Here is a 27,310-nt window from a genome sequence, read left to right on the forward strand (position 1 = left end):
TGCTCTAGCAAGATTTGTCACATTTTTTAGTTCGGAGACTAATCGAACTCGACGCAAAATTTGAAATAGTTGGAGGAAGTAGATCAGAGCACAGGTTAGTCACTGAAACACGGAATCCACGCTGTCAAGCAGCCATTGGCTGAATGGCAGACCAATCACATTTGGACAATCTATAACAGACTTCTAAAACTTCACTTTTTTTCCTTTAGTTCAAATACACCAGGCTAGCAAAATAGAGAAAAACATCGTTCTTACTTTAAAAGCTTCATTTCACCATTATTTATCCCCTTTTCCTTAATTTCTACAATGATTTAATAAAGCCTTTTTTCCATTCGCTTCTGTTTTCGACCAATGGTTTGCTGCCCGATCAGTGGACACACGCACTTCCATAATCCCTGTAACTAGTCGGATTTCTCACAGTTTCGGAAAAAAGGGAGTAATTCAGCAAAATTTAACAAATTTGATGAGAATTCGTGTACGGGAAGAGTTCTTTCTTAACAAAAGCGAAGAAGAATAGTAGCAATTAACAGTGAAACTAAAACACTTCAAAGCCGAACCTAATCCTTCTTCTTGTCCCTATCATCGCCAATCACTGCAGCCAGTTCTTTCTAAAAAAAGCATGCCAAATTAACTTGTTAAGAAGAAGGGGGAGGAGGGAAAGAAGCAACATTAGAATTATTCACGCTTCATTACCTGAAGTTGTTGACATTCAGCAGAAACGCGATCGTACTCCTTTGATACCTGTTCGGCTTGCTTTTTAATGGCCTCCATTTGCGTCTCAGCGTATTTACGAGCGGTCACCTCGGTGTCCAGTTTGGCCTTTAGAGCATCAATTTCGTCACGAAGGGCATCACTTTCGTGCTGTGGGAAAAAAGCATATTTCACAAGCTCCTGGTTCATTCTAGACAAAATAGTAATGCACTATTCAGCTCCGTAAAAGACTTTCTGGGGTTTGCCCATGGCCTCTCAGGTTTCCAGCCATCGAATAGAGGCAGAAACGGTAAATAGGAAGTGTTGCTTATTAGAAATCTGTAAAAATTTTGAAGGTTAGTAACAATATCTTCAAGACAAAATATTCAAAAGAGAAAGAAAAGTAATTGGTCATATGTTGTGGCCACTTGATTTTATCAGTCAAAGTTTCGTCTATCAAGTGGAAGCAGTAGTAAAACTCCTATACATAAAATGCCTCAAAAGGGAAGAAAATAGCATTCTATCACAAGTTGGATTTTGTGATCAGAAGGGGCGGATAGAAAGCACATGGGACATTCAGTCAACTGCAACTCCGGGAGTGGTTCGCGAAGGTAGATGAAAGTGGTTATTCAAGACGAAAAGGATGGGTATTATTATTGTTCAGGATCCATATCCCAGTTCTATAAATACAAAGGGGGAAATCTTCTCACAACAAAAGACAGGAGCAATTCCATTGCTTTTGAAATAAAGTGTTATCCAAATGTGGAACTCTTTGTAAGCACGACTAGGAATTCGAAAATCGAAGCAGAAGAATAAACGGTAAACAAGGACTAGTCAAAAACGAATGCAGTTAGACTGAACAAATTATTCTAAAGATTTTATAATAAATTTAATACGGATGAAAGAATCTGGGATGAATGGATGCCTGTTGAATGTGTAGATAGGTGCATTGACTTCAAACAAGAGAATTTGCAAGAAGCGTCCAGTGATACGAAAGGATAACAGTGACTCGCCTCTGAGGTATCATCCCGATCCCCGTCCGTGCTTGTCAACAATCGCTGTGCCGCCTCCGTCGCTGACTTAGCCTGCGCCAACGACGCCTCACCTGCCGCCGTGACACGCGCGTGATCAGCAATCAAGGTCACCAAACGCTTGAAGACGCTGAAAAGAAGAAATAGGGGTGTGATGAGGCATTTACGACCGATACACCCATCCACTCGTTGTTTCGTCTGAATGATCAACTAACTGCCGTATCTTTTCGTCTAATTTTCTTCCATCCTTCTCTCCCCTTGTTCCTAGGTCAATCCTACTTTCCATCCGGCCTTCTATGTCCACCTAAATTTCTCTTGAGCACTATCGAACTAAACGCGCCTGTTCGCCTACCTGTGTGCCCGTCTACATGGCTTCTACCATTGTTCCATATGCAAAAGCTTAATTCTAAAGCCGCACATTTTTACGAAACGACTTTTATTTTACGGCCAGTGATTTATGTTTCCAAAATCGGGGTTATAACCCCTCGCGGACAAAAAAACCTCTTCTGGTCTTGAGAGCCAAATTTCAAACCAACCTTCACTTCCAAAAATTTAAATGACAAGTCTTCCAGTTTTGAAAGAAGACCCCTTAGTTCAATATCTTCGACTCTGTGCATCGGTCACAGAACCATCGAAGGCTTAACCACAATGCTACTGAAGAATAAAGGTTTAGATACATCCAGCTACTGCCTTCCGCATGCCCACTTCACTATGTCTCTGTATATCGACAGCAAGTTGGTTGCGTTTCCAACAATAAATCGTAAAAGACAATGCATGGAAAGCACATAAGTCGCAAACTACTGAAACAATAAACGAAAAATTCGTGATGAACCGTCGAGATCTCCTAGTTCCCGAAACCATGTCAAGAAATAAGACATCATGATTGAAGTAACGAAATTTACAGGTAAGAGTACATAGGCACTTGGCTACCCCAGTACTTACACATACCAACAGATTTGGAAAATGACATCAGTTTTTGACGACACCTATTAAAAGATCCTCAAATGTTCGCAACAAAACAACTTCAACATTCTTAAAGTAATGTAAAAGAACAGACCTCCGCAACCGTTTCAAAACCAAGATAATGAACCAAAATCACAATGAGGATACTTTTTGGATAGGATGAGCGGACGAGTTCCCAATCCTAAAAATCAAATATGCTCACAGCCGGTGTACTGTAAAATGAACAACAATGATGATACGATGGAATGATGAGCTTGCATCCACTCAAGAGGACAATCACTTTCCATTAAAAGTGTTGGCTATCCACACCCAAGTGTGAAATTCGATGTGACCTCGCATCTACCAAGTAACCTGCAGTGGGGAGAGGAGGCGTAAAGCCGGAGGCTGATCCTTGTACATTTCATATGTTAATATTTTCAAGGCCTTGGACCACCGATCCTCACATTATTATGATACAAAAGAGCTGCAAGACTAGAGGTACGGTCGAGTCATGTCATATCAGAAAGGTCACGGAGGTAAAAACGTCTCTGGCTAGTCATGTAAGACGTGGCCGAGAGGTCAAATGAAGTGTTTAAGAAATGCAGTCCTTACCGACAAAATCTGAGTTCTAAAGCATTAGAAATTTGCATACACAATTCAAAAGCCTTTTAAAAAACTCTTTTACACTTTGTTGCAGCTCTACTGCTACTCAATCAACTGCTAATGCGTTTGCAGTCATCCAGCCCCTAAATTTATGCCTCCCAGCTCCCACCTTTCCCCTCAGTACAAATCGCTCCCCAAAGAGGGCAAGTGGCACCACCACTGCTGCAAATTGAAAGCCGAAACCTTTTTACAGCTAAGCAAACAAATATCATGCCACTCCGTACCATCTTCCCAAGGGTGGGTGAGTGAATGATTTCAATGCACCCGGAAATGGTTAGTGTAGCAATTGGGAGGGCCAAAGACGACGCCTAAAATTGTGAATTTGTGGCTCCATATTCTACTTGTCTGACAGCAGACAAGTGTTTCCGGAATGTTGATTTCCCCTCAAACAAATGAATCATCATTTTTAACCCAACAAAGATGAATAACGCAAAATTGTTAAAAGTTGGCTAAAAATTAACACAAAGAGAGAAGGTTACTTGCCATCCTGGGATAAAAGGAATTAAGCTGCACGAGATGAACTCAAGAAAGGAGACAGGACATTTCGAAGATAGAGGAATGGACATCAAATATTAGGTGACCAAAAGGCTCGGGCAGTTTTCATTGCAGCTTGCTGCAATGGATGGATTGGCATTGATACGCATCAATTAAACGGTACTCATTAGTGGGTTCTTCATCGCTTTCTTGAAATGATGAAATCTCATTCTAAAATGCCGACTGAACCCCGTGGATGTGATCTAAGTTTGCGTGCTTCGCGAAATGAGTTGCACTGGGGCTGGGAGCTATGGAAGCTTCCAGTAGAATTATTGAAAAACAATTGAGGAGAGCTGGTAGCAGAACAGTATACCACATACCTTTCTTTATTAGATAATAAAAAACTTCGAAGACTACCATGACCATTATACAAACGCACCATTGAGAAAAATCGTTTGCTAATTGACTGATTTGTGATACAAAATTCTGTATAGTTCAACAATAAACAGAACGAATCCAATAATTGTCATCTCCGAACAATTCACCCACTACCTCATTTTTCTAGAGCCCCACTTTATCGCAAAGGACTACGGCCGGTAAAGTGCCTGATAAACTGGAGACGCAATAAGTCACCTCAAAAAGGCAAAAATTTGACATACAAGGTGCGGAAAAAAAAATTTCACAAAAACAGTTGACAGCAGTGAGACAGTCAAAAGTGCTGCGAGATGTCACACCTTCTAGAGCAAAACCTTTCCGTGAGAAAATTTGCACTTTAGGATAAAAGATTCCTCCTCATCTCCGCCTGCCGCATTTCTCTCGTGTTGTTTAACCAAATGTTCATTCCGCCTTCTCGGCGCTAGGCAGCCACATGACCACAAATGAAATAGACTAGACACTTTGGAAATGACACTGAAGTAAAAGCGGAGGTAATCAGAGCCTCTTCTTGTACCAAAAGGGAATATAAAAGTGGAACCGACAGTAAACTCGTGTTATTTTGGCAATGGTACTTAAACTGTGCCACAAAAAAGTGCACGAATTTATCCGATTACTTCTGAGATGTTATAAAACGCACTTTTAAAAAGTAACCCGAATGACAAATAACCAAGTATTAGGGCGGGTCGTGAATGGCAAATGACCTAACTCCAAGGCGAGAACTGGGCCATTTCGGCCTCTGCGCCTGTGCATGTGCCGATATTCATTGTTTTCAATGTCATTGAGACTGCGAAATAAACAAATTTCACACCCCTCTTCATCCAAATAGCTAGGTTCGGTCGTCAAGGCTAAAAGTACCACTCGAAATCGAGGTTTAACCAATGGTAAGGTCTGGTATTGTAACATTCGCATCTACCGTCAACGAGTCCATCAAGCGGGTGGATGAATGAAATCGGGGTGGGTAACAATTGAGTGAATGAGAGACAGAAATTGGTACAATACAGAAGTAGAGTTGATGGAAACATATTAACAATCAAGTAGATCGTTGGAAAGTGGATTTAAGAACATCAATGAAACATACCGGCCTTTTTATGCGCCATTTTATTGCAGCAACACTACCCATAAACAGATATGATAAATAATGGCACAAGGATGAACTGATCAACAAGGTACCGTGGGTGTGCCTTTTCAACCGACAATATTTGCGCTTTTCACAACACTTTGGATGCAATTTCGTTCGCGTAGTGCAGGCAGTGAATCAAAACGTCAACGAACGAATAGAAACTGAATTATTTGGCGATAAGAGGGTGTGTATAGACAGCAACTTAAATGCTCAGTACCGTGAGTCCCTCAATGATCTGGGTCAGAAGAAGCTTTAATGGAGAAAGTGGCAGACACACTTACAAGTCTGAAGCTGTGATTATTTACGAACACAGGTAAAATGCCACCAAAAACACAGAAACCGTATAAAAAGGTCAACATTTTATGCGATCGCAGTGAACGAGGAAGTTTCTTAGTGATTTAAAACCGATAAATGACTGCTGTTGGAGAGGCTTCGGGAAAGCTGAATATGATCCATGACAGCCATGAGTTCAATAGAGTAAGCAATATGGTCGTTGGACTACCAGGCAGGTGCAGGAAGGAGCATGAGAGAATTAAGAAGCATATTTACAGTGATTCACGTGCGCAATTGGCCGATGAATGTACAGCACAGAGTAGAGCACGCTAATCGACGGTTTGAGGCCAGGGCCCTTTAAATAATAACCCCTTTGATTATCAGTAGTTGTTCCAAAATTTCTAAGAAGCTTGTAACCCGCAATTAAGAAATCGGAGTCAATTTAAACAATCAGCAATCTCAATTTTGCATTGGCGACCTAGGCGACACTGATGGAAGAATTCAAGGAAAATATTGACAAATCCAAGTAAACATCAACCGCACCCAAACCGAAGAGAAACTCACAACCAAAAAATATTAAAGATAGTGAATGGATAAGAAGCAGAGCGAATAAATCGAACACCATAGATTCACCTGAACTGCAACACCAAAGAGGTATGAAGACCACAAGTGACGGCGATTGAAGATCTTTCTTTGAACGATTTTGTCCACCTACTCCTCTCGCAACTAACGCCAAGGTGGATTTAAACGAATACAGAAACGGTCCAACAGTTTGATCAAAAGAGGATTAAATTCTAAGAAATTAACTAAAAGTGCATAGTTGGAGAAAAATGAACGAAGTAAGCGCTTTATTTTAAAGTGAGTATCGAGTGCTATAGTCTACTTTTCAGAAAACAATGGAACGTATACAATAGAACTATCTCAACTGCTGTGTAATCATAGCAGAATCTTAGAACGTGATGCTGGAAGATACTAAGAACGTTGAACTCACAACCACAAGAAGAGACAAAATCCCGAAATATAGAGATTCCGTTGAGCCCTGAAGAGTTTCATGAGATAAACTGACTCCGTTTCAGGTTTGAAGATGCTTGGATCGGACTTCAGTTCTTGGTAGACATGGTTTTGATATCTAACTTGTCTCACAGCCTCTAAAAATAAATGGAGTCGTTAGTGTGAAAACAATTGTTCAACCAACGAATAAACGGTTGCGTACCGAAGACCATCAAACCAAGAATAAGCAAGCATCCATTGAAGTAAAAAGAGGCATACGAAGAAAGCCTGCCGACTATGCGAGACTTAAAAACAGCATTCCATCTAAAATAAAAACACCAAAAGATTAAGACAAAGAAGCGAATAAAATAGGGGCTATTTACGCTCGACATGCAATACATTCTGGAGGAAATGAAGGGCATCAGAAGGAGCGTAATGACAGCTGCCTCGGTGTACAGACAAGCCGCAGTGATTGTCCAAAGGATTGACATTTTTGACTGCAAATACGAAAAAGTGCGGCTAAACATCTGCACATGAAAATACAGTTGATGGAATCACAAACCTAATAGAAAGCTAAAGCCCCAGATTATATACGGTAGTATTTCGAAAACGCAGAGAATATACTTTGTGAAGGAGAATGAGCTTATAGAAAATGCACCAGATCGTGACAGAAAAGGACGTACCCCCGGAAAACAAACACAACCTCACACGACAAACTATGTTTGAAATATGCTGGCAAATAAAGCGTATATATACAAATGAGTACACGTACCCTACATAATTCAGCCAGTCTCAAAACGTCAATAAACAACTAAAACGTACAATAGCAATATCTTGAAATTTTTTAATGTTGCTTATTTTATCTTCCAAAAAATTTGACATCTGTGCAATCATAAAAAATGGTGCAGAATTTTACCAGAGTAGCGATTTGACGGTGTTTTTTAATTAGTTGCTACGATTTTTGTGTTTTATTGTACCTTTCATGTAAAAATTTTGGGTGCATTGACAATCAGCGTAAAAGTTTGATAAACTTTTCAACTATGTTTAACCACGCAGGAGCTTCTACCTTAATATGTTGTATTTTTCCACTGTGGCATGGATCTCTAGATAAGTCTAGACTTTCCAGACCAACCTATAAGCTACTAATGAATCTTTTTCTCGTTGCTATTACAAGACACAGGTTGATTATTCCCATAGATGACAAGTTTTCAGTTCACATTGAACTCTTGACTGGACGGATATCATTAGTCTCCAGGGCGGAGACGGACTCTAACTTATCAAAAACTCAGAAAATTTGCAAACCTTGCTCCTACTACTCAAATACAAGCTGTCCCCTTTCTCTGAGTTTAACGGTCTTAAGTGGGTGGTGGCCGAATTTGTTGTATTATTAGCAACTACGACGGACCATTCGCATTTTAGAACACACCAATCTCTAAAAAGCGGATCAACAGCCTCAGATTTAGTTTTTGGCTCCAGCTTTAGCCTCAAAAGTCCCAGTACATCCTTCTATCACTGCCTCAGAACCTCAACAGTTCTAATCCAAGCTCGCAGAACTACATTATATACAATTATTGGGATCATATTTTCATGTGGGTTTATAAGTGATTTGAATTTTTCAAAATGCACCTCTTTTATCCACCAGCGCTCTAAAGCAACAGCGATATTTTCATCACCTAAAACAAGTGTCTGTTTATTTTAAATGGTCTACTAGAAACGGCAGAAAATCCTTTCTGCAACCCGAAAAACATTTGTACACACCTTCTTTGCGTTATCAACAACTAGAATACAAAATGGCAAAAGACGCTTGTTAGGCATAGTATTAAACTGGGAAGAGCGTACCATGGTTCCAGCTAGGGCTACGCCACTTTGGCAACCACGCAAGTTCTTATCATTCATACTGCTAGGTAGACAAACTGTCTCGTCGCCGTTCCCCAAGGAGGCGTCGATTTCTGGCTCCTCACAAACTAATGATAGTCTGCAAATCTTCCCCGTAGTATTCAAATGCAAGCTGCCCTCTTTTGTTCAATCTTCTCGATTCAAGGATCCAAAGCCGGAGGTGGGGGGGGGGGGGGAGGAGAAATGTCTAATTTGCTATCGTAACACCTACCTTGAAAAGGCCCTGCAGGCGTTCTTGGTTGTCAAGCTAAATCTGTGCAATTCTGGCTGTGATTATCGCCAACAAAAGTCGGCTGAAGAGTTTATAGGTTTTTGAATGCAAGGTCTTGGTAGTCCACATTAGTAACATTTTTTATGTATCTTCGGCTTTTATTTCAAACAATGAAAACCATCACTTACTTACCGTAACAAAATGGTAGTCAAGGACAGGAAAACACAAAAACATACGAGAACTGAGAAAATGAATGAAATAAAGAAGTCGTTGCTTCAATGAAAGCATTGTCACAGGTCCATTTCACTCATCTGAATGGGTAAACTTGACAACCATCGACTACGGCTGTGCGACGTCCTCATATGCCGGTGGTGGATACGACGGTGGCGGCGCAAATGGTGGAGGTATTTCCAAGTCTGGTGGTGGTGGAATCATTTTTTCACACCTCTCCTCCTCCTCATTATTATTATTGTTCCTCCCCGCACCAATGCTGACGCCAGCTGGCGGAGCGCTTGGAATCGGGTGTGGCCCTGAGTTGCCTTCGGCGTTAGGGATAACCCTGTTACCACTATCTTCACGTCTTAACTCTTGACGATTTGCTTGTGGTTGAGGACGAGTCTGATGATCCGAGATTCTTACTACACCACGTTGATGTCTGACTCCGTCTTTGGGTTGGCGTGGATACGGTTTCTAGAAATGAGTCAATTTTACTGATTGTTTCATCATAGAAAAAACGCCCATTTATTATGGAATGTGATTAAATTGCCCACAAGTCGCCATCCAGCCTTTGCTGAGGCTTAGAGCGTTGACAATTTAATAGGCTAAATTTTGCTAATTTTTGACGATGGCATTCGCCTGACAACGATTACTCACAGCTTGCAGGGCGTCAGCAGATTTGGGCCGATAGACCTTTGTCTCCGAAATAGCACGAATAAGGCGAAGAAGGAGATTTCCTGTTATTACAGATGTGATGAAGCAGGCGATGGCCAGTGAGATTAGAACATAACCAAATATCACTAAAGAACTAAAAAATTGGAAGAAACAAATGTTACTTAATAGTTAACAGTACAAAAGATATTTTACCAAGAATTATTTTGACAATGGACTGTGTTGATCACAATGTGCGCCCACTGTAAAATACTATTCAGGATATGGTACAACTTCTCATTGTGGGTTTTCCCACAGGAAGGAGGACAGCTAAACTCCACGAAAGTGATGTATAGGCGACAATATTGCTTAAATTTCATGTCGTTTGATTTACGCACCTGTTCCATAGTTTATTTTAGTCCATTCAAATGCTTTTACACAGGTTAAATTCAATGATTGATCAGGGAAAACGTTAAGGAAGTCATTGAAAACCTGAAGGTAATACATTATGATTGTGCTTATACGATTTTAAGTAAATTTTAATAGATTAAAAACATACTAATTGTAGCGGCCAGGATCAACTAACACATAAATTCCAACGGCCAAAATTACTACCGCAATAACCCCTAAGAGAGAGAAAGCAAGCTTCAAGCTTTTCCGGAATTTGTCACGTTTAGCTAAATCGTCCGAAGATAGAGCTGTTGGCAGACGAGTAGATGTAAAGGGCATTGATCTAAAAAACAATTAATGGGAGAGCTGATTGCCTGGGTTAGTTATTTAGGCCCAGGTCATATGCAACTTGTTGTCTTTTGATAAAATTGGTTAATAATCCCATTAATTAACATTATTTTGATTAGCTTTAGCAAAATTTTCCTCAACGTTAATTTAACCATATGGAAATACGCCTACTTTAGAAAAATTTCTCCCAGGGCATGAGCGAAACAAAGAGCGAGTTGCTTAAATGCCTACACGACTACGTCACTCATGCCACGAATTTGGCAAGGACTCGGAAAGCCATACTGATAACACCAGCAAGCGAACCCGATATAAAAGGACAATTAGATTTTATGAATGTTGCCATAGTTTCGGATGGCAGAGGATGACCATCGACTGCAGATGGCTAAGTCTGCAAAGACTTCCAACACAAGGGCAAAAATGACGTATTCGCTCGGAAATTACTCCAGTCTCGCTTTCCTCATGAAGACAATTAACAAATGAAACGACTTTAATTGGCATTGTCCTCCTATGGTCATGCAGTGGCATGAAGTACGCCCTCGTTATGGAGTACCGTCCAGCCCTGACTGGTACAAAGCCAGTACTCTTCTCCGCCCGCTCACGCCCCCCCCCCTCACTCTGAAAGCTAGGAGGCACTGAAATTGCCGTGTTGCATCAGCAACCACCACAAATAAGAAGCTTGGTGATTATTTTTTAAAGCACCAACTACGTTCTGACAGCTGATGCCAAAGATTGACCAGGCGAAGTATCAAAGACGACGCTCAAAAGAAGGGGAACATGTACCAAGTTGATATTTTACTTAACCACGTGGGCTATAATGTTCTCGTGGATCACAACTTCACCCTTCAGCCAGATCTGTAACATTCCAGCTACTTTGCATGCCCGTTAATAACAATCCTCCTTCGTGGTTAATGTAGCTCACCACAACCGCAGTGATGACGCGAGGAGCTGGACTTAGGCTTTTGAATACTGCCCTAGATACATTTCGCCTAATTCATCTATTCAGTGTAAGAAGTGTGATCTTCCTGAGAATACTAGTATTTGGTGTCTTTCTTAAACAGCACTTCCCTTCATTGTCACTCAAATCCATTGCTGTGGTTTTACCTCTACTGGTGTCGAAGGATTTGAAAAAATCGACGAAGTGGAAAAAAAAACAGATTCCACATTTGAACGAGATCAAATCAAATATGCTCGGTGGTTCAACATCCGCCTGGAAAATAGCTGAAAACCACTTTAACACCGCAAATTATGGATCATTGTACCACGGTGACAGAGTGAATGCTTGCCAATATGAGCGCATTAAATGAACACCTCCACACTACTGAAGTCGTGCTTAAGTAGGCCGCTATTCCAAACAAAGTGAAGAATGCACCATACTCCGATTAGAAATTCTACTGAATCAAACCCCCACTAGGCTAAAGAATCACTGCAATACTGTCACGATAATCTGAGGTGAACCAACTCAATGACGCATATCGTCCACCCCGCGGCCCGTAAATCAGAAACGCATCCCTGCCCAAGACGGTACGCCCCTCTTCCTCCATCTTGAATGTTCGCAACGTACCAGCCTAGCACACCACAGTGACACACGCACCTCCAAATGACTACACTAGGCGTAATTCCAAATAAGTGGGTTAGAAATGCATCCAATTTGGCCGGATTGTTGTTAGCAGGTGCGCAATGAACGATTTAGATGAGCGGCGAAGCGTTAGGTCAAGGTGAATGCAAGCACGTCAGGTAGGGAGGGGGGGAAAAAAAGAGAAAGACTCGTATATCTATTCATTTTTTCCCGTTGATAAATCTTTGTGGAGATACGAGGAGATAAAGAGAATTTGTACAGTGGAAATCTGTTCACTATTTCTGCGGTAGATTGCATGAGGCGAGTGGGGTGCGAGGAGGTGGTGATGGTTCGGGTACAGCTCTGAAATGGAAGGGAGGCGGAGTAGATTTAAATGAAAATTTAACAATTTATTAAGAAAGGTAAATCAGGGCATGTAAATGTGGCGGTTGCACCAAATCGTGCCTAACGCGCAGATAGGTGTAGTTTAAACAACAAAGTAGACGCGGAATTTTTTATGGTACAAGAATAATTACTTCCAAATTCAGGTAACAATTAGTGGGGTTGGCCAGTTCGGTGGAGCAAGCATTACCGCCACAATAGAATAGCAGAATGTGTGGGATATGGCGACCGCTTTTCACCTGAGACCCTAGGGGTGGTAAGCATGCTAGCTGAGGCATGACAAGAAGCGGGTAGTTCCACGTTTTGCTGTCTGGGAAAAGGTCACGAGGATCCAACGAACTTGAAAGTATGAATTCGCCAAGTGGTTGACAGCTATCACTTTTTGAGATTCCTTTTCAGCCAATAAATATTTTTGCTAGGCCGGTAGAGATTAGGGCTAACCAACTAACGGCGCATTGTTGTTCGAAGAACTAACGAACAAGCGAGGTGTGCCTGGTGAGGCGAGGATTTGGCTCGTTAATGAATGAATGTGAATTGGGAGACTCCTTCTAGGGGGCGAGCTCAACTTGTGTTCGGTCAAGCAAACAGACTGGCTGCTTACCGGGCGAGGGACAGACCCGAGATGAGGGCCCAAGGCTGTGGGGCTTAATTATGCAAGGACAAATGATTTAACAATCACTTCCGTCAGAGAAAGTCATTCGAATTCGGTGAAAGCATAACTGACTTCAAGAAAAGACCATGACTATGCCACACGAAAGTCCACCGATCAAATGATCAGGTCAACTTGAGTTCATGCAAATAGGGGGAAAATTAAAGCAATGGAAACATGATAAATTTCTTGTCAAAACTGTCAAAACAGGCAGGAGAAGAAAAGCAGTGAGTTGTCCTACATGGGTTCCGTCATATCAAATGACAAATCAGAATCGACAGTAAGCATTGACAAAGAACCAAGCGAGAAGCATGAGATGCGTGGATAGTCGTCAAAAATTTGCCAGTCAAATGAACAAATGCCGTAGGCTAAAACTGGTTGACGAGCGGTTCGAAATGCGAGATCCCTGCGGGGGTGGATACAGGAAACAAAAGGGTTTAACGGATCCGGAATGAAAGAAGTGATAGGGGATGGAGGGAAGAGCGGACGGTGAGGCGACAGATTAGGATGAGGGGAGGGGATGAGCAGGGGTGAATGTGCTCCAAAGAAGTGGGGAGACGGATCTGAGGATGGATGCGATTCAAACAGAAGGCCAAATCAAAGCTGCGATGGGTATAGGGATCGGAAATGGGGGAATAAACGAATGAGTGACGGGTGAATTGAGGGACAAGGAATAGATAAGTGGATCAGTGGATGGACGAATGAGAAAGCTACGGAAATGAGTTAAACAGAAGGCATAAGCGATTGAGCAAACGGATAGATTCAAAATGGAAGACTACCGAATTAAAAACGGGTGGATCAGGGACAAACTTATTCGGATTCAGTGAATAAAAAATCCCGAATGAGTGAACAGATCCGAAACAAATTAGTCAAGTGATAAACAGATGTAATATGAATAAACAAAGGAATGAAAATACGGGTAGGTGAGTAGACTAGGAATAGACAGAAGTGGAAAATTCGGAGATCTATTAGAACAAGTGAAAGATGAATGAAAGGAACAGAGATACAGTCAAGTAGATCAGAAGGGGATGGACAATTGAGGAATGGATGAATAGAACAAGAATAGACGAATGAAGAACAGATGAAGTAATTAATGGCTAGATGGAAGGACAAAATACCAAAAGTGGGTTGCCATATGGAAAGATTTTGGACTGATTAACTGGAATATTTGTAGGGAGGTAAGCAAAACGATTACATCCAAAATGAAAGCAGATTGAGAAATAGCAAAAACATGAACCACTGCACTCACGTCACAGAAACAACACAAATTGGCGACCAAAGGGACCAGTCGCACAACCATACGATCTACTTGAACAATGCCGCCACCAGAAAGCGCACGACCCTCAGCCCGAAGTAGATAGTAATCAATCCACCAAGGAGCGCCTGCTGTTGCTCCATCGTCCGCAGACGGGAGGACAGCCGACTGACGTAGGCTTCCAGGTGACTTAGCCTCGACTCCGCCGTGCGGAGTCGTTCACTCACACTGCGATGATTTCCACTGTTGCTATGCGCAACCTGAATGGTAGCGGAGGCTGTGGCGTTGGCTGTTGCCGTAACTTGGGTTGAACTGATAGATGAGGAATACTACTTATTATTGAGCATCAGTAGACCCACAAATCCTGCGAAAGTTAGCCTTTTGAAGGAGTATATTGCCTAGTAACGTAAATATTGGTAGCATTATCATCACAGCAGAGGGAATGAACGATACCGCAGGATATGGCATAGATCAGATATAAACAGTTCCGTCAGTGATGCAAGAATCGAATAGGAAAATGGATATGAAATGACCATTATGCCATTAAAAGAAGGTGAGCAGGACAACAGAATAAACAGTCTTGGAGGAAAGGGTCACACACACACACATGCCACACATAAGCGCATATAAGTGCCTCTGCAAAAAATTTGCAGTAACACGTAGCAGAATGATGTTTGCTTCGACTGGTCGGTCTCCAGGCTGGTAGTGAGGGGCTCCGCAAGTAGCCGCCCAGGCCTTTAAGCAGGCTACCCTCACACTGAGCCATGCGAGTGCTACAATGGAGGTAATAAGCGGATCTATTCGAATGACGTAGAACAGCACACATGCCGTAAATGGCTGAATCGGTGGGTAGTCAGATCAAAAGGGTTAGTGGAATCGGGTCGATTGTGTGAATGTAGAAGAGGCGGAGGCAACAATCATATAAAACTCTCTGGTGGTAATTGCGAACTGAGCAGAATGGAGAAGTAGTGGCAAGGGGAAGTGAGTAGCTATTGCCATTTCACGAAGCTACTTAAAACCATGCCGTTTATCGAATGGCCTTAGAGAATGATGATGCCAATTTACTACCACAGCACCTTAATTCCTACCCTGGAAGACAGGTGATAATCCACCACAGAAGAATAATCACAGGGAGCGCTGAAGATGACGATCAAGGCGAAAGCTACGTAGTAGAATGATACGTTCACAGCGCCCAGCGATTCGACTACCGCGATGAGGGAACGTGGTTCTGCTACTAATCTCTCAGTTCTTCTACGCAAGTTCTTGACAAAGCCACCTCCCAATTTATATGATCAATGCTATCTTCAGATATAGCACCGGGAATAACAACAACAACAACTCCTACTGACACTTCAGAGGAGACTATTAAGATGTCAAGTAATGAGTATGAGCAGTTAAGTAAATAGACGGGTAATCGATGGAGATTGCCAAAGGCAACAAGGAACTAGCCCCCGGATGTAACGCAAATCCACTCACGAATGGAAATGCGTAACTACATCAGAGACCACCGATTGGAAAGGTGATATCATATGCATTTCGGGAGAATCACCGTTTCTCAATAAGCAAGAAGGTGAAATGAGCTAACAGACTTAATCACAAAGCAAAACAAATAAACCAAAAATTGGCAAGAGCATAAAAACAAGTGGCACGGTGAGCATCACGTGCAGATGCCAAGCGTGCGGACTGCAGGATATGTCCTAGGCACGCCTGCAGAAGTGCAACAAAACAGCAAAAGGTAAACATGTCTTCAGCTCAAATTGTCAAGTTGGCCTCTTGACATCAGTAGGATAACTGAAACTTCAAGGTAGTCTACTAATCAACACCGTACGCATCTCTAGTATTACCTTACCAACCCGTATTATACCAGATCAGGCGATCAAAAAAGATGGTGGGGCACTCGGTGTGACTTTCTGCAATGACTTAATTTAAATTATTCATGAGAGCATTTACGCTTTATGATGGAAAAGAGACTATGTTTCTCCACGTCATCTGTATTTCCCGCATGTTTTTTGTCAAAAGAAGGAGTATTATCATCGGATTTGCGTCAGGGAATGACATGAGAAGTAAAACCAAGAGAGAGAGAGGGACGGAGGTCGCTAAAGCAAGGCCCACTTTGACTTCTAGAGCCAAACGCCTTACCTAAAATGCAGCAAAATTTGAGGCAAGCTTGCGTCTCATTGGAAAAGGGGTGTGGATCATAATGGTGGAAATTTCAGTGGCTAAAATACTTTAAGAATTTTCCTGCCATTATTTAACCCTATTACAAAGACCCTCATTAATTTGGAATTCAAATACTGCATTGGTAAGGTACGCCCAACTCCGCTTACCTCTTGCTAAAAATATGATGGTTTTCATTAATGCTTCGAGTGTGTGAGGGCTTTACAAAGGAAAAGTGCTTTGCAGACTCACAAAAGAAAGACTAGGAAACCCACATCAAGTGTATGGAAGCCAGTACACTTTCACGATCTGGTGCAACGCCAGTATCGAGCGAGTTGTAAATACTTATAGAAGAACCGCGCATACTGTTCACATAAGAGCATTAAACTAGGGATAACGTTAGAAGAAAAAGCATTTCTCCATGTTGCAAGAGATTGACGACAGCTAAGAGTGGTACCGAGATCGGGCCAAAGGGGAAACGAGGAATGACGGCAGTGTGTAGCTCTAAAGCAAAACGTCGCATTGCTCTTCAGTCTTTAAGCTTCAAGGTATCATAAAACCAAAGACGAGTGAAGGGCTTGTAAAGCCTCAATGGGTAACTCACACCATAGTAATGGCAGTGCACTAAGTCATCTGAAAATCCGCATGATGAGAGGAATGTCTGCTGAGGACGACCAAGCTTACAGACACTCAAAACATGCCAACATATGACAAGTATTCCAACCCCAAGTTCGTTCTGTATAGAGTAATTGAACGAGGCCTGGGTTTGACCTATTAAAACTGTCCGTTCGACATTGACGTAAAATTGGTAAACTTTTAACAATATGAAACCTCTCAAAAGTAAAGGGAATTGACCATAACACGGATAAGAAGTTGGGTGGTATCAAAGTGGCAATGAAAAAAAGACAAAACACAGTAACTGGCGTATATCTCCAAGCCTACGAAACCTCTAAAAGTTAACCTCAACAATGGGTTTCGTGAACAGGAAATGGGACGAATAAAGTCCATCTATTGGAATCATCACTGCCACTGTCATTCTTGTCACGGAGGCAGTCCAAATTCACGGTATTCATTGGAGGCGGCAAGGAGAAATTTAGTCCACAATGACTAGAAATCGGTCAAATACAAGTTTCAATTTCAATAGAGGAAGCAATTTCCGGTTAAATGACAGGAACTAACTCCACAGTAGGTCCAGAGCACGCTTAATGGCAGACCAGATTCCAGATAAAAGTGTTGATCAGAGTACCTTTCACTCAATCGTTGACTGACTGAGATTCCAATCGTCATAGGTGGGTACACCCCAAAGGTGTGTCTAGGACACACCTTTTTCCTGCACTCTAAGTGCAAACAAAATTATTTCAAATAAACGCAAATGGAGCTAAATAAGCAAGTGAGCTAATAAGGCCAAAACGTAAAAATCTGTTTAAACAAATTCTGCCATTAAAATAGAATTGGAGGTTCTGCGAGTTGGGGCAGTGGGAGCATACGTAGAGGAAAAGATATTCAATTAAACACTAAAACAGTCATTTTCAGGCCATCACAGATCCAAAGATACTAGATATTATTAAACAAATTGGTCCAAATAAAGTGCTACCTGGTTGGGTGATTTTTTGTAGAGCAATATGGGGTTAGGCAAAAATGGCCTCAAATCCTTATAAGTATATCCAACTTAGCAATTACGAAAATAATGACATTATAATTCAGGTTGTAAGAAAGGTTCAGAAACGACTACGGTTGCAAATAATCGTGTATCGAATAAAATCAGTGGTTAAAACTGAAATTCACCGAAGTTATCTTGAAATAAGCAATCTGTCCAGGCAGAGTTACATGTGACTAGGTTACACAAGCTACATACGAACACTTGATTACAGCGAAAGAAGGGAAAACGGAAGTAAAACGACATAAATAAGATAACAGACAAAATAAACAACATATTCTCAAGATGCAAATTACAGGCACATAAAATGTGGCAAATACCATGGGTAAAAATACAGCATATATACCAAAACCACAGCATTTGTACACATTGCACAAAGACAAACTATCGGAACAAACCAAAACAGAAAATTGAAAAAGCAAGTCATGGATACAAGAAATAGAAAAGCAAAATATCTTGTAGAATTAGAGATTGTGGAAAAGCATTGAGACACGAATAAGGCGATATTTCTGTTAGGGATTAATTATAGGAGACTCAATGCTTGATACTTACGGGATAGTTCGCGCTGCACCATCAATAAGAAGATCTGGACTATAACCAGGCGTATTTTCAGGATGCTCAGCTTTACAGAGACCTACAATAAATAACCAAACCTTCGGAAGAGTTATTTTAAATCTAACTTTGGTCAGGATAGTGGACTTCTTTCAATGTCGAGTCAGTAAAACCTAGATCCGGAAGGGAGGATGCAACTGATAGTTTATCAGGCACCCTCATTCTTTGATTGATATCGTTCTTGTACTCCCATTCATACTTTGAAATAAGAGGAAGCTGAAGCGGATCCATTAATACAGTCCTGACCCAATGATTGGCTAGTCTTCGCAACTCATAAAAATGACATAGTAATGAACGCTTTAAACAATTACAGACGACTTAAATATTTGCAAGTTATTTCCACAAAATGTCTCGTACATTCTTATCAAAATGTGTTAGATTAGGCTGCGAATTTTAATTGCATGGCTGGGAGAGGAATGTAATTGACCAAAACATTTGCCATCTACAATAATGTCGAAACAAAGTATTTCTTATGATTTTTAACAATTGTGATGCTTTACTTGCTCTAAATATGAATCCATTCTGCTGTAATAATACAATTATCAGCACCGATAAGCCAAGGCATATTACTACGTTCTGAGACTTCCCTGAAGTGGAAAGTAGTCATAATGCTCTGGCAGAACAAGAGGCCTTGAGACCTACTGGCATAGTCCAAAGGTCATGTCCCCAACAAAGGTGGAATAGTGTAGCCTCAGATGGTCACCATCAAAATCAAAAATTGAACAAATAGTTAAAGTATTTCAGCATAATCCGACGAATAGCCGAATTTTTCCAAGATTTGTTTTTATGAGAATAAAATAAAATGGTTATTGACTGCTCTTATTAACCTATACACCCTTGTTTAAGTTTATCATGCTTTTTAAGTAAACATGATTTCCTCCTAACTGGGCCTTGACATTCGCCAAGAATTAAGAAGTCATTATCGTTTTGTGATGATTGAAAAAATGAACTTGTTATTTGGGCTTACCCTGCCTGTTTCGCCTGGAATGAAGCCAAACCACGCTTAATCTACTTGACCCAATGCCATGGATTTGCATATTCAGCTGGTAACCTTTAGCAATTTTGAGGAGGCAATGCGTGGGTGCATTAAAACTCCTTACTTTTTTTAAAACCTTGTTGATTTTTTATTTCCTCAATTTTTTTCTTAAATTTTAGCTATGGGAATCCTTGAAACCAGGTCCCATAATGTGGCTCACTCCCCTTCGCATTGCTTTTCTTGAAAACTAAAATTCTTGAAAACTATTATTGAAAACCATTCTTGGAAACCAAAACAAAACCTTCATCGACTGGGATGTAATGGTAAGAAAATATTGGCTTATTTGGCCATCTAACCATCACCTTTAGATTGTCACCTCAAATCTGCTTTGTAACTTTGCACGAATCTAGTAGGTGGCACCTTCCCGATCTCATTTTCCATTTCCACTTGAAATTGAAGTGCCATTATCCCATGTCTTCATAGAACGCCGCTAAAGACTGGTCAATCCTGGTGCCTTTCGTCAACCCATTGCCTCGCCGAGGCCACGTGCCATAGGTGCATTAAACATGGGTAGGTATACTGTTTGCAGGTACCTGCGATTGCGTCATGTTGGTGTGATGTAAATCCGCCTTAAACTACACGACGCAAAGTGGGGAGTAGAAAAAAAGGTCATCCAAATGGAGGCAAGAGTTCAGATTATAATTCAAAATGCAATGAATTCTTTCTTCCTACATATAAATAACAATAAAAATACAGATAGAGACATACAACCAGTCAGCCAGATGATGGGTAGGTAGAAAAGAGTTGATAAAAAGGGGAAAACGGGACTCAACCTCTCAGCTTCCAGAGCTTTCGTCACAGCTATCCTCAGAATTTACCCGTAGGTCACGATTTCTGGCGTCCATCCACGCAAAATCGCTGTTATCGGTCACTGTTGAAACTGTATCCAAGGCCTCAATTTCATTGGTCACATCGAGAGGAGGGCAACTTCTGCTCTTGAAGACTGTATGTCCGGGTCCGGGCAGAGCGATAACCATCATTCGCACCGGGTCTCGGTCGCCTGGTTGACTGGTCACTGGGGGCAGGGCATTGGCTTGGTTGCCGTTATTCTCAACTGCATTCGTGGCATCGGTAGGTTCATTGATGGTATTAACTGAATTCGCGTTGGTGCCGTTGATGACAGTGTCGTTCCTTGGCAGAGGAATCTTTTGTTTCCGATTCCTCGTAGCATTTAGCCAGTAACGACAACACGCTGACATTATCAAGCTTAAAATGCGGTGCCCGGTGTATTCTTTATACTCAAGGTGGCAGCGCGTGCGTGTGTGCTGTTTTGATAGCCAATGAGAGTTGAGTGTGCTAGCTACTCTTCGCCAGTCAATAGCATTTGGGCTGCGTGGTTACTAATTCCAGAGGATGAACCAATCATATGATTGGATCCTTGAATAGCTCATCGGTTTCGTTACACCTGAGAAACATTCTCGTGATTTTTTTCAATGGGTTTTTTCCGTTCGTTATAACTTGAAGTTGACTGCTTTTTGTTTGAAGCAAAATTACAAATTAAAAAACATACGTTTCAATTTCTAGATCGAGATACTCCCTCCCCGGTTCTGCTTGAGCGGATGCAACCATTTAATCAGGTTTACAGACCGCCAATATCTCGAGGTTGAAAAAAAGAACGCAACAAAAATTGGGCGCGTAAGCTTAAATTGCCCTCGTAGGGATGTAAACTTTAGGAAAACCGCAAAATTTATTGAAATGATAAGAATGGCCGGAACTGCAAGCGAACGAACAATGGGAATGTGCGTCAACAAAGTGTGTGGGCAGAATTTCAACACATCTGCTGATCACCTTCTACTTCAACCATGGGTTCAGCCACCTGTTCTGACGCGGTGTCTTCAAATGCAAGAAAAATAGCGACGAATAGACTTGGCAACCCAAATTGCAAGAGTAAGCAATATGTCGAGTTTACGGTGATACGTGATTAACCCAAACGTTTAAACACAGGGGCTATTCTTTGGGGGATAGAAAAACGCTGCTAAAAGTCAATGCAGAGGGTGATTTTCTCGTCCTTGACTCATTCTAGTGAGCAATGGGTGAGGTTTTTAGCATACGCCCATCGTGATAGTTTATCAGAAGCCGGGCTAAGTACACGCATGCAACGTCTACCAATTTTCCAGGGACTGGAGTAACCTGGACCCACCCAGTCCTGGTATAGGGCTAAATTAAATTATTAAACTAAACTGGGTTTTTAACATGGCATAACCACTTAAAGCGTGTGTGAGCCGCAATTTCAAAGGCTTTATGACAACTGAAACACCTCCATTTAAATTAGTCTGACTAACATGCATTTACAATAGAGTGCCCTCGTAGGCTATTTATGACCTTTGATCACTTTTATCTATGAACCCATCCAGTAAGTAATTTTAACTACAAAAAGTAAATTGAAGTGTGTTATAAACCACTTGTTTAGTACAGTTGATCTTTTGTCGGAAAAGTTGGAATGAAACATTCGTGTAATGTAACTTAAAACGTATTCTTTCAGAAAATTATTTTTGTTCAGCAACTTTTCAATCCCTTCTCGGCACTCATTTTGGATAGGCTTGGCTTTATACAACAATTTACACAGCGTGAGAAGACAAACATGAGATGTGGATTGCTAAGACAGGCACAACAAATGAGTTTTTGATTATAACACGAGCATATGGATGTGGCGGATTCTCCACTGGTAGTCGTAGATACGGGATCTCAGAATCGAAGAAAAGAATCAAAGAATCAAGAAAAGCACCAAGTTTTGATTAAAAAGAAACGTATCGTCAAATCATGGAAAATTTCAACAAAAGATCATTATTACTTGTGAGCATATCACACAGCAGCAGAAGAGACTTGCTTTCATAATAAATGGAGGCAAGGTCAACCCTACACAAGTATGGAGGGTTCAGTAGCAATTTGGACTTGATGCAAAAGTTATGAAACACATTGTAATATCACAGGGAATTTTGCATTCTGTTGAAGTGTGGATAATACAAGGCAAGGATTTTTTAATTTTCATTAGACTAAGAGTAGCAAAATTGCAAAGCACAAATCGGTGCCAATTTAACCAACCAGAGGTTGATCATGCACGCATGAATGCAGTAGCCAGATAGGAACGTACTCTTTGAAGCTGGTGACACTTGAGTATGATTTTTCGTAACCACGTGGACAGGATCATCTAACAAAGTATCGCCTTGCGCCTCTCGGCTGCTGACAAGAGCTTCCAACTGTCCGGTTATGTTGCAAGAATAGAATTTTTCTAAATGTGCGGCCCTGCAGTAAACAACAACTGTTTTTTAATTAGCATGAGAAATTTCTCTAAGCTCTCAGTATGGAAACTTCATAATGGTGTTACAAACTCTCCTATCGGTCTCTTAACACGTCGAGTATTTAAAATTAAGTTACTTTTGGGATTTGATGACTCTCAATCCATTGGTGGTGGAATCAACTGTCTTTATGATTTTTGTTTTGATTACGCAAGTGTTCCTGGTCTCCCCAACATCGATGACTTGATATTCGTTTCACATAGTGCAGAATACTAGACTTCTTTCCAGCTTTGCTTAGCTAAAGAATAGGTGCTCATTGCTACTTGGTAGGCATGTTTCAAAAATTTTATGACGCAACGTCTTCAAGGCTTAGCCTAAGCCCTGTTGTGCAATCCATTACACTTACAGGTTTACGATCACCGCTGGAAACGTGACCAACTCTTTATTGCGTTTCACCTGGCATCGCCAATTTTCGACGAAGTTTCTTAAAATACCATTTTTTTGAATGTAATTTTCGTAGCTGTTTATACGGTCGCGATACTCCTCCAACAGGATGTTTTTCTCACTTCTCATCTTTTCACCGGCTTTGTCGATTTCTGCAAGTGTCTTATTTAACGATTGGATGCGCTGTTCGACAAGTTCGTTGGCTTTTGACAGTCTATATGGCAAAAGGAGAAAGAAATTGGCAAAAAGGTATGAGATCAACTTACTGTTCTGTTTGTTGCATTTCACGGTAAATTGTTTTTTCTAGGCGCTCAATGTCAGCTTGGAGTTGATCATTGCTTTGTTGGATCTCGTTGTTTTGTTTGATGAGTTCTTGTTGGCGCACTTTAAAATCTGCAAGATCATTTTGATATTTATGATTCATCTTTAGGTTAGTGAGCTTTACCTAAAATAAAGTGCTCAAGACTAATACTAATACAATCTAGTTTTAAAACATAACCAAACTCTGACTTTTCTAAAAGAAATGCCTTAGTTTTAAAAAGAAACATTTAAGCTAACTTTATTATTTGTCCTAAGGCTGAAAAAAGACTTACCTGCTTATATGTACATTAAAAATTAATTTTTAAGGTCAGTACGGAACCACATTTCTAATACTAAGACACTGCATGAAAAACGTTTGGTATAAGGAAGCTTTTGTAAATACCTACTTGCGCCCCTTGAAGCAACACATAAACCAGTTATAAATATCACAAGGCGAAACTTTGTTAGCACACAAATTTTAATCTAATCAGGCTATAAGGGCAAACATCCAGGGCAAAACTAGATTTAGAAAATAGCTACTTAGTTCTTTTACAGAAATAGCTCCTAACTATTTTAAATAAGACTATGGCTTAAACACAAATTCACAATCTAATATTATAGAATCTCTAGAAATCGCTTAACTCTCCGTATCAACAAAAACCAAAGCGTTTTCTAATCGCATTCGTTAATAAAATGTCATTCTCTACTTTGCCAGTAGTAAAATTCATCGTTACTCATTGTCAGTATGATATAAACCCTAAAGGTCTTTGCACGAAATAAGGCGTGCAAGTTCCCACTAATTCAAAACTAACTGAGTGTGCTGCAGTACAAGATATGAGTAAGAATGCAACTCACTTTTAATTCGCTCTCTTTCTTCGTTAATCTTGTTGGATAGTTTATCAACAGTAAAAGCTAAATTCAGGGATGTTAAAGTACAGACACAACTTGCAGATTTCATGCACTAGTTCCTCCAGCTGGGACATATTATATGGTTCTGAAAGCAAAGCGTTAGAATTCTTACAGTGTATCTTTGTGGTAGGCTTTAAAAAATTTCACGAAACCGTCATAAGCAAAGGAAATTCGCCTTTCGTGAGGTGTAATTAATGCTAGAATAACTATGTGTGCAGCAAAAAATTTTCATCATTAAAGGGTGGGAGTGACAAAGCGACAAGTCACAAGCAGTTTGACCAGATTTGAGAATTTGCAAACAATTAAGCTAGACATTAGCATGATTTAAATGACTTACTATTGATTATTGCTAATATATCCTACGCAGCAATTAGAATGTGGGTTGAAAAGACGTCATGGGGTTAGGAATGATGTTCATATAAACAAATGGAGTGCAGACAGTAGAAAAAAAACACTTTTTAATTGATTTAACGGTTTTTTCTTGATTAATTTTTGCAATTTGTTTTGCTCGACACAATCATTTTATGGCTGCTAACACGAAACTTGGGTACAATATTTTAATTTACACAAAATTTTGACACCATTTCAGTTAGGGACCCTTTAATTCACTAACTTACTTCATAACTAAAGGAGGAATTTGATTACTGTGGAATATTCCGAAAGGCTTATTTGCGGAGAAAGTGGCGGTCATTTGCTTCTTTTATTTTTTTCTTCTATTTTTTTTCCCAATGCTTCTTGTAGAATTAGACTTAAATATGAACCTAATCACGTGGATGTGTTCTGGAGCTCTATTCATCACGCGGCTATATCGACGCCCCCGTACCCTGCAACAAGTTCGCACCACTTTGAGAAATATTTTCATTTATAAATATTTCGCATACGCAATCTTTACAAGTTTTTACACACATTTGGCTGATTTCTTAAAGGATCCTCTTTATTGTCTAGTCCCAATACTTAGAAATATTATACGCACAGCGAAAAATAAAAATACTAGTGAAACTCCATTGCCAACTTGATGGAATAAAATTTGTCGGACAAAGTTGATTGGATTGTCATTAAAGCAGTTGCCAAATGTAAGAAAACTTTGAATATATTCACCATTACGTTCAACTGTCAATGCTGCCACTACTTTGGATGCGACGACTTAAGTGTATCCTATGCTAGAAAATCGCTTTTAATGCACAACCTTTGGCAGCATGAATCACTTCATTAGTAGTTGATAGGTTGCACTTGATCAACATTTAAGGCCCTGGATATTTCTGCTTGTATTGTTAGAAGTGTTACTCCATAAGTGCTCATGTCAAGATGTTTTAGCAATGTGCAATTTTGCTACAAATAGCTATTTGCTGTTTGAAAGACTCATTTTGAAAATGATATATAAGAACATAAAAAATCGGGTCGCATCAAGAATCGATTTGAAACTTCTCTGAAGATGGAATAGGCCATAATACTTAAGCAGAATGTGTAAAAACAGACCTACAGAAGAACTGAGGCTGGCTACTGGCATAACCAAAATGCCGTACTGTTCGAAAGGTAAGTAAGGAAGCGGAGCCTCACCTATCCTTGAAACCAAAGCGAAAAGGTAAACAATCAATGCATTGCATAGCCGCTGTTCCCCTTTAAGTGGCGTCCTCGACGCTCCGCTTGGTCAATTTCCCTCGTTGGCCATCGCAACGTAGTTGCTACTGTAAGGGCGACGCCTACAGACCAACCGCTCCAGTCAGCAAATTTACGTGTAAGAGAGAAGATATATGACCACAACATCACTAATGGGTCATCTCATTTCCACTGGGTTTTGTGTTTTGCCCTGTTTAAAAACTATTTTGAGGAGACGGGAGAATGTGCAGACCATCATGTGAGCCATTATGAAAATGGAGAGCAAGCAGACAATTTCATACCTGTCTATTTATCCTCCTATACTTTTTATCCTACCAATTAGCTATAATAGTGGAGTAATATCTCTACTACTTAGCGATTCTTGAAAGCTCTGTTTACGATGTCAGATGCTGTTTAAGTGAGTGTGTTTTTATCTTCGATCGCAATCTATGGAGTGTCGTTAAGAGGTATGATAAAGTAATTCTGCCCTTCATTCGGTTGAGAATCGTGTTTGTATTTGAGGACACAGTGGTACCTTAGTGCCTACGGCAAGTATCTCAAATTACTCTTAGATTTTGCAACATGCTCCTAAGTCAACCAGCTGATGGATCATGCCAATCTTCCTGGCTGGAAGTGCGCCTTTCAATTTAGATTCTTTGACGTGCCTCTGTGATGGCGGCGGAGGATTCACTTTCATCCCCAGTGACCTTGACAGAAAAACGTGCTTTGTCGTACTTCTACAATTTGATGTCATTCAAACTTGTCTGTATCACGGTATTGGGCTCAGATTTCCAAGTCTCTCCTCAATGTGTGTGCAGCGGTTGGAGAAGATTCGGTGGCGATATTAAATCACTCAAAGCTGGAATGCATTCAGCATGGATGTTAATTCTTAACAGGAGGGCCCTACCTATCACCAAAAGATGACCGTCTGACTCATTTCGTTTGCACCGAATTCATCTGAAAAGGCGTTCAAAATAAACCCACGCATTACTTTGTTTTTCTCCTCTCTCATTGACTTGGATTGCTTGCCAATTGACTAAACCGTGAGATAGAGATGATTTATCCACTTTTAACTTGCAAGGTCTAGCCAACGGTCTACCCACTACCCACTCACTTCACATTTATTTTGCAGCAGCAACTTCACCTCCTGAAGGTCATCTTTTGTGTATAGA

The 27,310-nt window shown here is 40.6% G+C and overlaps 1 protein-coding gene across 1 annotated transcript; it reads right to left on the reverse strand. All coding sequences in view use genetic code 11, as the record gives it.

Annotated features, from left to right (window-relative positions):
• Positions 1 to 557: 557 nt before the first annotated feature.
• EGR_08687 (B-cell receptor-associated protein) lies at positions 558 to 26,306 on the reverse strand (the record flags this gene model as incomplete). The annotated part of the gene is made up of 20 exons (XM_024497936.1): positions 558 to 608; positions 694 to 861; positions 1,683 to 1,851; positions 6,620 to 6,776; positions 6,842 to 6,942; positions 7,018 to 7,115; positions 8,458 to 8,593; positions 9,069 to 9,415; positions 9,599 to 9,749; positions 10,152 to 10,325; positions 14,246 to 14,503; positions 18,558 to 18,639; positions 18,686 to 18,887; positions 20,472 to 20,845; positions 22,745 to 22,896; positions 23,296 to 23,547; positions 23,600 to 23,726; positions 24,489 to 24,545; positions 24,574 to 24,627; positions 26,255 to 26,306. 20 exons carry the CDS (start codon positions 26,304 to 26,306, stop codon positions 558 to 560), a joined length of 3,162 nt encoding a protein of 1,053 aa, XP_024347661.1.
• Between the last annotated feature and the right edge of the window lie 1,004 nt (positions 26,307 to 27,310).

Source organism: Echinococcus granulosus (assembly GCF_000524195.1).
Source record: "Echinococcus granulosus chromosome Unknown EG_S00115, whole genome shotgun sequence".
NCBI classification, from domain to species: Eukaryota; Metazoa; Platyhelminthes; class Cestoda; order Cyclophyllidea; family Taeniidae; genus Echinococcus; species Echinococcus granulosus.